The sequence below is a fragment of the Siniperca chuatsi genome, linkage group LG11, assembly GCF_020085105.1.
Source record: "Siniperca chuatsi isolate FFG_IHB_CAS linkage group LG11, ASM2008510v1, whole genome shotgun sequence".
Taxonomy (NCBI): domain Eukaryota; kingdom Metazoa; phylum Chordata; class Actinopteri; order Centrarchiformes; family Sinipercidae; genus Siniperca; species Siniperca chuatsi.
The window spans coordinates 7,983,842-7,997,134 of record NC_058052.1 but is presented as its reverse complement, the minus strand read 5'-3'; the positions used below and the strand labels follow the sequence as shown (position 1 = coordinate 7,997,134).

The 13,293-nt window shown below is 39.7% G+C and overlaps 1 protein-coding gene across 1 annotated transcript; it reads right to left on the bottom strand.

The window, feature by feature from the left end:
* Window positions 1-158: 158 nt before the first annotated feature.
* On the bottom strand, window positions 159-12,293 carry tm9sf3 (transmembrane 9 superfamily member 3). The gene is made up of 15 exons (XM_044215267.1): window positions 11,927-12,293; window positions 10,709-10,904; window positions 10,425-10,547; window positions 8,507-8,667; window positions 8,271-8,348; window positions 7,594-7,725; window positions 7,074-7,240; window positions 6,250-6,344; window positions 5,988-6,118; window positions 4,928-5,067; window positions 4,014-4,082; window positions 3,780-3,926; window positions 3,411-3,494; window positions 3,246-3,322; window positions 159-1,769 (listed from the first exon to the last, which is right to left on the bottom strand). Exons 1-15 carry the CDS (start codon window positions 12,017-12,019, stop codon window positions 1,702-1,704), a joined length of 1,761 nt encoding a protein of 586 aa, XP_044071202.1. The 5' UTR covers window positions 12,020-12,293; the 3' UTR covers window positions 159-1,701.
* Window positions 12,294-13,293: the final 1,000 nt, after the last annotated feature.

Below are 13,293 nucleotides of genomic sequence, written 5' to 3'. Positions count from 1 at the left end.
ATTTAACTCACCTTCCCCTCGACACAGAACAAACACTGAACTGTACTACTGTATGGTCCTGTGACTGTAACACACATCTACAGAACATTATGTATGAGCTTATCTAATAATTCAGTTCAAAAACATTTACCCTCAAAGTCAAAACCACACTTAATAACCCCTGTACATAAACATGTTTATTTTCTCTTTTTACAGCAAGTTAATATGCAGGTTCAGAATGTCTAATCAGACATTGGTACACAACATGAGGTGCCAAAATCAACTTCAGTGGGGAGAACTGGAAATTAGAAAAGGGGGGGAAAAAAAGGCATTGCCACTTCTCATACAAGTAGGGTACATACTGTATTTACACAAAATGGGAAATGTGTGTGTGGTTATGAAAACATCTAGTTTTAAGTGTACATAAACTTCACTTTGTACAGTATGTTTGCGGAAACAAAGCAATCACCTCATTCCTTCTGACATTCACAAATGATGTTTCAGGTTAGGCGACAGAAAGAACATGAGGGAAATGGCTTACCAGAAGATGTAGAGCCTTTTTAAAGCTTTAAATAATATGAAACCAAAATAAGAAGAGTGTCCATAAGCAGGCCTACTGGGCATCAAACTGTACCTTTTACATTTTGAGTCAGAGGAAAGAAAAAAACTGACAGCGCCGACTGAAGTGGAATTTGATGAGCAGATGGTTTGGTGAAAACTTCATGCAATTTCAGGCAAGATGTAACAGCGCCACCAACCCCATCCCAAGCACCAAACAGACAAAAAAAAAAACCAAAACAAAACCTTTTTTTGTTGTTGTTTTTAACTGATTCATTTAAAAAAAAAAAACATCCTGTAGTAAATCTGTACAACGAAAATACATTTGGGATCTACATCTAAAGGTACATTATTAAGGTTATATACACTTCCCCCCATCCATATATTATCTTTACAAGTAGACTTCATTCAAACCCAAACATTAAGAAAACCCCGACTAAACGAGGAAATGGGATCACATCAAACATCCATTTAAAAATCGGTTCTTACTGTACCTCAACCATTGATCAGTCCCTCTGTTCTCGTCTGTACAGTAAACTACAGCAGGACTAAAATCTCTCAACTGGATGGATTGCTACTGTAACAGGTAATTAATCGTCAAAATGGGGGAATGATTCTCGAGTGAGCCTTTTAGATCATCTTTTTGCAGTGGAAGTAAATCTGAACAAACTACTGTACTGTGTAATAACGATATTTCGAGTGACTTCAAGAATACAAAATAGAAATCAAGTCAGAACACGGGCACACACCCAACTCTCTATTATTCTGACACAATAGAACAAATGCTTTCAATATACTTAGGCCTCTTCACTGAAGAGAGCTACACTATTCCATCAATAAACATTTATGTTCTCTGGTCTCAGGTGGGACTGGGTTGGAAAAGAGAAGCCATGTCAGCCTTAAACACTTGCCCCAACGTTTGTTTGAAAGCAACTGATAAAAACAGAACCTTGTGTTTGATATCTCTTCCGCAGATTTGCTCTTGTACACTTTGAGTTGCGGCGTTGAAATTCATTCAGAAAATGGAAAAACTACATTGTACAAAGTGAGATTCTCACAATCTCTTTGCAAGAAAGAAAAGTAATAAAGAATGACTTGTGCCCGCCGTCTTACAGGATACACGTAGGCAAATCCATTAATATCCCTGTGTTGCTGCTTCGCTTCTTAGTCAATTTTCACATTTGTGTAAATCTTCCTCACAAAGGCACTTGTTCCCATGTATCCAACGGCACCTGCAAAACAAATGTGTTCTATGAGTTTCTTTCAGGTGCCCTGGCAACTGCAAGTATCACGCTCTACTCTCACTTTGCGGGTAAATCCATCACAGGAAAAGACGATTACTGGTGAAGGTATCCAATAAAAGTCAGAGCAAGGAAAAGCACTTCCTACGTCTACAAAATAACCAGTCAGACATCCAACAAACCCAGAAGGCACCATGTAGCAGCTAGTGCAGATTAGAGAGCTCCACAAAAGGTGCTTTAAGGTACGTGGGTGGCAGCCTTGGCTTATTACTCTTCAAGCTGAAGAATGAGTTTGGCTTGCAGTGGGGGAGGAAAAGTCTATTTAACTGCAATTGAAGCTGAAGAACTGATGTGCAGTCTGCCCTAAAAAGACCAGAAGAGATACCAGAAAAAGACAAGAACTACTTGGATGTTCAGATCCGTTCCCAAGTGGCACGTATGAGTGAACTCGTAGCATTCATTTGTATTTAGAATTTGTGGCAGGAGTCATGTACAGTCATCTCTGCCTTTCTATATTCTATAATTATTTTGGCATGGCAAAGACCCTGGGGTCCAGGGGAATATCCTACGCTTCACCCAGCAGTGCACCACCACCTGCTGTGTAATATTCTGTCGCGTCCCCTTTGACCACCTCCCATCTAAATCATGGACCGCTTTGTTTTAGCAAGATGTTTTTTTTAGCATCTAACTTCATGTCAAACCATTCCCTCTTTATCTCTGTCACAGTACGATGCTGCTCTGATGGCACCTGCGTTCATATTTTCTAATTGTTTTGGGTCCCCCGTGACCACTAACACTGCTGCATTTGTAATGTTTCCATATGTGTTCCCCTGGACCCCAGGGTCTTTGCCATGCCAAAATATTTCAATAAAATCTACCAAAAAAATAAGTAAACTGGTAAAACATGATGATGATAAAATGGTCCCAAGAGGAGGACTTCAAGCTCTGCAGTGTGAAGTTCTTCTTTTACTCTTTGGCAACATGTTTGTGAATGAAGCGTTGTTTATGCTTATGATCAAATCTCAATGAACGCACGCACCCCTATTCATGAACATGCAGCATTCATCGGGTTGAAACAAGCCACAAGTTTGTGCAGTTAAGAGGGTTTGGAGAGTCTGACTTGGAACACTTGTACAAGCAAACCTCACAAAAAAAAAAAAAAAGGATAAGAATACTCAAACGCCTTTGCATTGGGCCCAATCTTTAGGAAACCAAAGTATTCAAGAGCTCTGCCTCTTAGTCACACTGACTGACTGAATGTGAAAGATAGTTTGGCATTTTGTCACTAAAAAATCTAACTGACTGATGAAGTTGTGGCAGCATACTTACTCCAAGTCTGTGGTACTTTAACAGACGTTGCAAATAATGAGTTTTTGACTAAATCTGGAGTTTATAAAAGCCAAGCTCAGTGAATGTTATTTGCCAGAGTAATGAGTTTCTTTAGGTCGGGACAGATGGAGGACTCACCACACATGATTCCTAGGGCAGTGCTGAACACAGCCATGTAGCCAAAGTAGAAGGATGTCTGGAACAGCCCGTACATCCTGAAATACAACAGGATGAAACAACATAAGAAATGGATTTGACTACTGTTGTAGTTTTTATGTGGGTTAAATTAAGTCTAAAACTTACTTAGTTTTGAAGAAGTAGTAGTAAAAGGAGTACATGTAAACATAAACAGCAGTGGATGCGGCGGAGAGGAAGCTTGTCCATTGCCTGGAAAAGAGAATACAAGCAGAAAATAAAACAAAGAGAACAGTTAAGAGACTTAATCAGCAGCGTAGGCCACTTTTAGTTACTTTTTGACTCATTACTGACATTTGAATCATTAATAATTCTCTCAGCTCTTGATTAGGGACTGAGGCAGGTGAACATGAGGTTTACAGCAAACATGTTATAAAAAAAATGAAAATGTTCTGAAAGAGATTATTTTCTATGACATTGCTTTTATTGTTCGGAAAAAGTCAGTGTCAGACTGTGGCAAAACATGTCTACACTCACCATCTGTAGTCCTCAGCGTTGAGCAGGAAGTACGTACACACGATGGTGACACACACGGTCACGATGCACAGGATAACCAGGACCAGCATCATGAAGCCGTACACATAGTAGATTTTGTAGGCCCAAAAAGATGTGAAGATGAAGTACCTGAAGAGCGAGGACAGAAAACATGTCACCTGCTGCAAAGATCCTCTCACGGCATACAAACCCCTCAGTATTACAGCATAGACTTACATTTCAATGAAAATGGACCCGAATGGAAGGATTCCTCCGAGGCAGACGATGACAGCCGGCTCCATGAACCTGAGAGATCACAAGATTTAACATGTGAATACGACTATACATGGTGAGGTGTTCCCGTCAGATTCCCCCCCTCCAGGGCAAGGACACGTGACTTTGTGACTTTTATGACTGTGTTGTGAGAAGGGAAAAAAAGGAAAAGGTGGACCCAGGTTGGAAATTCAAGCAAAGTCTGACAGTGGCCTAAAGTCACATCTACCACATCCTGTTGGCAGCCGGCCACAGTGCCTGGCAGAAGGTTGTAAATGTTAATACACTAAAAGTTTATTGCGTTGCCATTTTTCATTACCCAAAGCAAAACCATTTTCTACTTCTGACCTGAAGTGTAACACTTGAACACAGGTCCTAAAACACTTAGAATTCATTTCATGCATTAAGAACAACTTCCTCACTGCCCACTGATCAGTCATTACACTTCCCTCCACAACCATAAATACACAGCATGCCATAATGTTTGAATGTACACCAGATGCTGCACAGTAGTACTGAGATGATTACTTAATCAATGCATGTGAAGTATTTTGATACATAAGATGTATCTAATTAATTTGAAAATCTTTGGGTTTCTGGGTTGTTGGTAAAACAAAATAAGTAATTTTAAGATGTTATATTTGGCTCTTGTTACTTGTGACAGGTATGTGTCATTTTTTGACATTTTATAAACAAAATTAATGAACCTTTTGTCAATTATTAGAATCAAAAGGATTACTTGATAATAGTAATTGTTTGCCCCAGTACTGTTCAAAATATGTGTTATGATCAATAGTATGTTTTAATTGTCATTTTCTTTACAGTGAGCATGTACGCATGTATGTAAATCGGCCCTGCCTGTGTCGGGCCACACCTACCATTTCTTCTCGGGGATCGGTCGCGGCACAGCGTTCACTCGGCAGGGAAAGTTTGGCTGGCCAGACAGATTCCTCCCCAAAATTGTTCCCACGAGGTTTAACGGCAGAATGACAAAGAAGCAGATACAGCAGACAGCGACCTGCAGGAGACAAAAATTATTAACATTCAATTGGGGGGCGGGGTCTGTGTTTCCAGCCAACGTCCAGGGTGTTTTCAGATTTATCTCAATTGTCCTTTGACTGTGTCCCAGGAATGTTCCGCTCAATGACTTTTAATAAACTGTTGAAATGATTTTAAGAGGTGCTGGTTCTCTTGATTCCCAGATTTTCATAATTAATGCTCATAGGAGGTACAAATGCCATGGACAATTAATGTTAATTAAATTAGAGGGATAACAAATGCATACAGGCTCATGGTTATGATCAGATGACCTTCAGGTCTGGCCAAAAAAAAAAAAAAAAAAAAACAACAAACAAAAAAAACAAAAACAAAAAAACTAACGCCCAGATTTTTTCCACATCTGTTGAAATAACAAGTTTGGCTGTGACATGGCTTTTTCCTGGTCTGATTTCAAGACGGTTATTTGACACTTATGATTGATCTCATGTTGTGCTGATAGACACAGAACAATACTTGAGTGTTGCGTTGAGCCAACAAACAGCTGTTTGTAATTAAGAAACTGAAGAGTTTCTGTGGAAAGCAGTCATGGGTTGTTGTTGTTTTTTTAATTAGTATTTTGGAAACTTTGGCACTAAATGCAGAAATAAACTCAGAGTTCAGGGAGCCAGCGTCATGTGGAATGTGTTTTATATTATGTGATCGGTTTTCAGTGTTCCTCAGATGAGCCAAAGGATCACTTCCTTGCCTGAACTATAGAAATGTATCTTCAAGGACACAGTATGAAATGCAGTTTAAATACTTGTCTATCAGCTCCATGACCGATTACTCCATATCATTATCACAGAGCAGCACAGCCACACAGATAAACTGAAGCTGTTGACTCAGAGGATGTTCTTCATAACTGTGGTTTTTAGGGAGGTGTTGCTGTGTCAAACCCACCATGGTGCCAAATGGGATGGCTCTGGAGGCGTGGTAGTAGATAGCAATGAAGTTGATGAAGAAGGCAGTCCCGCACACCATGGCTGGGATCAAAAAGGCTCCAATGAACATTTGCTTAATCCATCTTCTGCCTGTATTAGTCAGACAAATCAAACAGCATAATGTGAGAAATTTATAATAGCTTTCGAAAGGAAATATCAAGCCAATAGCCCAGGAAAGAGATTGAATGTGATGCATGGACATTTTTTTTTTTTTTAATTACCTCCTTGTTTTGCATACAAGCTTCCCCCAAAGTAGCCATTGACAGGGGAGGTGGCAGCATACACAAAAATGGCTGTGCTCAGCATGGATCCTCTCCTGCAGAGAAAAATGATGAGTGGAGCACTGAAGTCCACTTCTCCCTCAAGCTACATCAACACTCCTATGGTTTTATTTTAAATCACGTGTTTTGCTTTGTTTACACCTAGCGTCCACACTACTGTGGCGTTTTACAGCCCCGAAAATGGATCGATTGGAAATGCAGCTGGCCCTGTTTTTGTTTAAAAACTCCAGGGTTGCGTTCTAGTCTGGACGTACAAAAAAACTGAGGCATTTGGAAACGATGACGCAGACACCCACGTTCTGCTTCTTGAATGGGTCTTGTCAGTCACTACGTGTCCTTCCCTGATTCGTCGCGCCCCTATCACGTGTCCCTTTTCCGGAAGAAAACAAACAAAGACATCAGCCTCGACTACCAGCTGCTGATTCAACATGGATAACGAATTACAGGTGTTGCTGACCTTGTTGTATATGTGTTCCAAGCAAAGAAATCTCTGGTCTTACTTTTTGCCATTGCCGTTCTTCGTTTTCAGTATCTAATACAACTGAGCTTCCACCGGCAGAGTAGACAATCTACTTCCTGTTTACACCGTCCCGTGCATGCCCAGTGTATGTGAATATATGCATTTTCAAGCGTGTTAGTATAGATGGAGATTATTTCTGAAACGGGGCTGAAACGCTCGTCTGGATGGAGATCGTTTTTGTTTTAAAACGCTGTTTTGAAACGGTATCTGACTATAACCAGGCAATTAGCTGCCAATTACTCACTCTGTGTACAGATCCTCAACCATAGCGACGATTATGACGATGAAGGAGACGGAGAAGATCTGGCAGCCAGAGCCGATGAGCGAGGAGAAGATCAGTGGATGGCTTGACGGCCTAAACACATCGCCATGTACCTGCTTCCACCCGTATTCATCTCCCAGGTCTCTGTCCTGATGGCACACAGTGACAAAATGCAAAATGAGAAGGAATTTCAAAAGAATTCTTGCACACCATAAAGTCTTAGTGACAGGTGCGTAGGATCAAAAACTCGACTCGGAAAGAAAAAGAATCCTGCACACTGTCCATCACTTGATGGAAAGACAACAGTGATTCTTTGTTTTCTTTCAAAAATAAAAAAAAAAATAAGTAGGAAAAATGACTAATTGAAAGACAAACCTACTATTTGCTAAAACTCAAAGAAAACAATGATGACAAAACCTAAAAATGGAATCTCACTTACAATTCTACGTTCAGCAAATAACAATGTGCTCATGAGCAAACTGCTAAGTCAATAAAAACTTACCATGTCGTCCATTTCCTCCTCTTTGCTATATCTGGCGTAATCCTTTCTTAGTGTTCTCATCAGAATCATGGACACCAGACCCACCAAGAAAATGACCATCATGAAGGAGTTGAAGATGGAGAACCAGTGAATCTAAAAAAAGAATTAGTAAAAACAACAACTGTTTTAAGAAGCAACTGTTATAAAGATTATTACATCAAAACTGAATATATCAAATATTAAAAAAACCTCAATAAAACAAAATTAACAATGTAGTGGGGAAACGTTTTCAGTAACAAATTGCTGAATGCATTATACTCAGGATATTTCAAGGTATTTAAGTCACACAAACACTCATTTGTAAAATCCCTGCTCTCAGTGGCCTCAGCTTCACTGTACAAGTCAGGGCAGGAAACAACTTTTTCGCCCACTGGCTGTAGTAGATCAAAATTGAGACTCTTAAATCAGCCAAACTTCCTTTTAGAAAGAGCTCAGCTGGATTCCTGCCACAACTGCAGGTGGAGTTCAAGAGTCAGCCAAAAGTCGCCAGGTTGGTCAGTAACACTACCTACCATGGTACGAGGCTCAACTCGTACCTTCTAAAAGGTAATACACAAGTTTTAACAAGCCACTGGCATTCTTGGCTTGCATGATGAAGCACAGATCTCTGAAAACCAAACATATAATATTTAACTTACCCTGTGCTGAAAGAAGGATGGATCAAGGTACTTGTCGAATCTGTCTTCAAACTTCACATCTGACTTCTTCCACTTCACCTGTGATAATAAAGGTTTATTTACATTGTTATATTAACTGTAAATGAACATGTTTACATGACCCGAGCCCCATGAGATTACAAGACACATACTACAGACATAAAATAAGTAGTAGTAGTATATAAAAAGGACCACTAAGCAGGTCATTCAGTACTCACAGAATATGACATTGCGATTCTTGTGTTTGGCACGAGCCTGACTTTGCCTTCACTGGTCAGATTTACATCAACAATTCTGTTGCCATTGAAGCCGATCTCCAGTTTCTTGTACGTCCACAAGTAATGATCTTCTCCGTTTTCATCGGCCTCACCAACAATACCTTAAAAATTTTTTGACATGCACTGAATTAAAGATATGGTGCATACAGAAGTGGTCAAATGGACAGGCGTAAACACTGAGGCTATATAACATTAATTATCAAGGAGTGTAAGTGTCAAATAAAGGTCACTTGCTACACTGCTCATTAACTGTGTAACAGCATAATCTGTATTCATCCGTTACATTCAGTCTTTAGGCTTCAGCAGTTATCAAAGTTTGTCCCTGCTGGCCACCATAATAAAACTCTGATCAGTTTGATGCAAAACAATCACTCTTAATCACCTCCCAACTGGCTGCCTATTATTCTAGGTCAAAAAAACCCAACAACATATTTATCTTCCTGTTTCTCCACTGCATGGGTACATAACAAATTTAATGTTAATATAGAAATGTTATGTTATTCCCTTGTGGCAACATGTACTGTAGCAGATGTGAGGCCACTAAAAAAAGTTTCACTAATGAGAAAGTTTTCCATAATGCTCTAAATATGCATTTGCCTTTTGAGTGAGTATCACACTGTTTCTGATTGTAGCATTGGCAACAGGTATGGTTATATACTACTATGAAAAATGCACATTATTCTGGATAACAAATTAACTTTGGCAGGCAATGTTTTTTTCTAGTTTACCAACCTTAGGCAAGTGATCTAATTTAAGACAGTAGTGTGTTGCAAGTGTGTTGTGGTCAGAAAGTGATTAACTACAGATCTGCTGTTACTGAGCACCAGGCTTTCAGTGAATAACCCCAACCAAATGTCTCAGATCAGGGGATAAGTGCACTGGTTCCGTTACCACCCTGACATACCGGACATGATGTCAAAGTCAATATCTATTTATTGAGATTAAGGCATAATTATGTAACATACAGCATTGTCTGAATAAATACCAGTGCCCCACCCACTACCTACAACATCAACATACACAGTTATGTTTGAGCAACTGTAGGTGTGGCACCATTGTACAAACTGTGACCACGTAGGCGAGTGATAGCTGATTGCTTGTTAGAATGACAGCCTTAAGAAGAGTCTGTAGTGACAGTGATTAATTCTCATTAATATGCCTATTATCAGAGTAAAACAATGGAGCGCTTCATGGTCAAGGCTGGCGTCAAAAGCTCTTTTCCACATGTGAATGTACCAATATTGTAAGTTGTAGGGGTGTAATTTAATATATCAGTACATTTTCAATAGAGCAGAAACAAGGAGTGTTTTACAATGTGCATCACAATCACATTTTAAAGTAATTCTAACATTTCAGTTGACTGAAAGATAGCAGAGAAGAAAGCAGCTAATCAACCAGTGCTGCACTGCTCAACAGATTCTGAACAAAAATCATGGTGAATCGTTTGATTCACTGCACGTACTGACTTGAGTGACTTTTAGAAAGCCAACTGATACAAGGCTGTGTGTATTGTTACGCCCCGATTAGGTTGGCCTAGGATGAATGGACAGATCCAGCCTTGAATAAGAACTGGTTTAACTTCCCCAATATCAAGATAACCACACTGACACACAAGATGCCGGTGTCACTGCCAACCTTTGTAAGAGGCTAATGAGCTAATAAGCAAATAAGTAACTAATAACTGAGACAGAATGGAAGACACAGATAGACAGAGCCAGAAAATACTACAGTAATACTCCAAATCACAGGACAACTTACAACGCAGACATGTATGATTATCTGGCAATTTCGTAGGAGGTCTGTCAAGCCAAGAAGCAAGTTTAAAAAAAAAAAAAAAAGGAAATGATGTATCACTTACCCCAGATGGGGAGGTCGTCTATGTACATTTGGTACCAGTAGTGATTCTTTATTGCGTAGACAAAGGCATCCCTCTTGGCTTTGTCCAGGTCAATTTCACAGTATGTTGTCTGCATGACTTCATCTACAGGGATCATAAATACCACATTATTTTGTTAGATAGGAAAATGACGTGTGGAAAAGAATAGACCCAAATATTCAGAGACGAGTGACAAACTATTATTTCAATGCTCTCATCAGTTCATGTGTGCTCAACAGGTGAAAATTGGTGTGATAGTAGGATACCTTTGAACTTTATGTCTAGGCCGCTGAATTCAAGCTCCACTCCCTGCAGAGCCTCTCCGAGTGTTTCATGGTAATGACTGATGGTCTTCTTGGAACCCGCGCAGAAGGGCAAGGAGAAATACTTGTATGTCTCCTGTCGGTTGTGGTAAGGCCCCACTGTGTTCATCCATAAAACTACCTCCTCCTTATCTGTGTACTGCAAAGGAAAAACAATAACTCCTATTGTGAAGTCCAAAAATGCTACACCAGTTCTGGTTTCATATTGTAGGTATTTGATATTCTACATGAAAATGTCCGTGTGACTTCTACATAACTTTCAAAACATGTTCACCCTCACATTAGTAACAACACAGCTACAGGTACATTCGATTTAGACCCTGGTGTTTAAAAAATGACTTGTGATCATCAAATTTCCACTTAAACTGACGTGAAATGAGCTCTACTGCATTCAAATTCATGCAAACATATGAAAATGTATCACACTTATTGATGCGTCAGTGTAACATTAAACTTGGTGTACATTATCTACGTTTCTTAAAAAGAACTTAACTTCATTGCTATATCCGTTTCTACTAACTTAACAGCTTTTAACACATAAGACAGATGGAATATGTGAAGAAGACAATGTAATACACCATCAACTTGTTAAACAGTTGTAACTACGGTGTCTGGGTCTGACAAAACCGAAGAAGACAGAAGAAATACCGAGAGGCCCTGACGTTTAACCGGTGTTTCGGCATAATATAACGTTAACGTTGGCTGACAAAACAAACATCACGGTCATCACTTCGGGTAAATCGTGTTTGTGAGGATTGCCTTGAGCTTTACGCGTTCATTATGCAAGTAGTTTTGATTTTGCTGAAGAACTGATAGCTAGCCTAACTTGAGAGCAGTTTCCGCCGGTGCTCAAGGAAAGCTTGGTGAAAACCAGTGAGGAAGACGTGCTAACATGCTAGCAGGCAAACGTTAGCCATAAGCACTTAGGCCGATAAGTGGTGACAAGTTAACTAGCTAATTGAATGCCTATCTGTTTGATAGCTCACCAAGTATCGATAAATAACCCAACAGACCAAGCCATGCTCTCCGTCGTGTCTGTAATTCCGTTTTCTTGTATGCAGCTAGCCGTCGCAGCTACAGTTAGCAGGTTACACAGAGCACAAACGTCCATTATTTTCAAGGCTCCCTCTTTTCAATCGGCCTCTCAAAACGTTGTCTTACCGTGTGTTCATGTTCATCTGCGTCGATAGGTAATAAAGAGCCCACTATAGCGAGAAAAGCCGCCGCTGCCACCTTCCACCTGGAAGACCCCATTATTTTCGGAGAAAGTATGCAGAAAGATTGGGGATGTTAGCTTTGTAGGGCTATCCCACCTTCTTCCTGGTTGTATGACAGAGGCAATTTTTAGGGATGCTCTCTTACGCATATGGCGTAAGCGCTTCACGAGCGCTCATCGTACGCACCTCGGATTGGCTGACTCGAGTCACGTGGCTCACAGCCTCCAGTCACTGTGGAAAGTGATGGATCAAACGGTGAATATAGAAACTCTGTCGGCGCATCGTCCGCAACCTTCAGCCACGTCATCCGACTGCCAAGACTGGAGCTTCGCCTCACCTTTAACAGAGATGGTGTATGAAACATGATCCCCGCGCACAACAAACACGTCTATTCATCACTGTCTGATGAGGCCTCCTATAGGGCCTAAAGTTGTCTGTAGTATCTCACTTTTCCTGCATTGACATGTGCAATTGAAAGCATTCACAACAACCTCAACCTTATCTGTTGGAATTGCATTTTCATGCTTCTCTGAGGATAATGCGGATAACTTAGATTTATAAATCCAATTAATAGATGGATTATTGAGAACATAAAATATGTCTCTCTCCCATGGCCAGAAACCTATGACAGCTCCAGTTTGTAAGTCATTAATAAAGTTGGTTATACTTCTCTTATCAGAACCATAACTGCCAAGTATAATAAAAAGGGGCCATGCATTTTTTTTTTAGAAAATGCTCCATCTATAGCAGTAGTTCAAAGGTACTCCAATTTTATTTCTCTTTCAAGATACCACTCTGCAAATGTGGGACAATAGTGGTCAAACTTTGTCTTCAAAAGGAGACAGATCAAGCTTCCTTGACTATTTACACATGCTTGAGCTTTAAAAATGTCATTTCACATCTACAAAAATTGTGATATATAACTGAATTCGAAATTCTAATGAGATTTGAATTTATCAAAGAAAAAAATCAATTTGAGTGTACAGCATATCTGTACAAAAAGGAAGCTGGAAGGCCTTGTTGAAAGGTACATCCTGTTAGTCCGTTCATTGTTATTCATTTGTAGTGAGACAGTGCATAGTATGCGACACTATAATATTCTACTGCAATTTACAAGGGGGACTTGGTTCAATAAAAAATGTGAATTAAGAAAAACAGTATATTCAACATATAGTTGCTAATTAAGATGAAGTATGCATTAAAGTGTTCCTGACCAAGTGAGCAGATGATTTTTTTTATTCAAAAGAAAACAGCTTTGTGGATATTTTACAAAAATCAAATACGTTTTGAACACATTTTGAAGCACAAGGA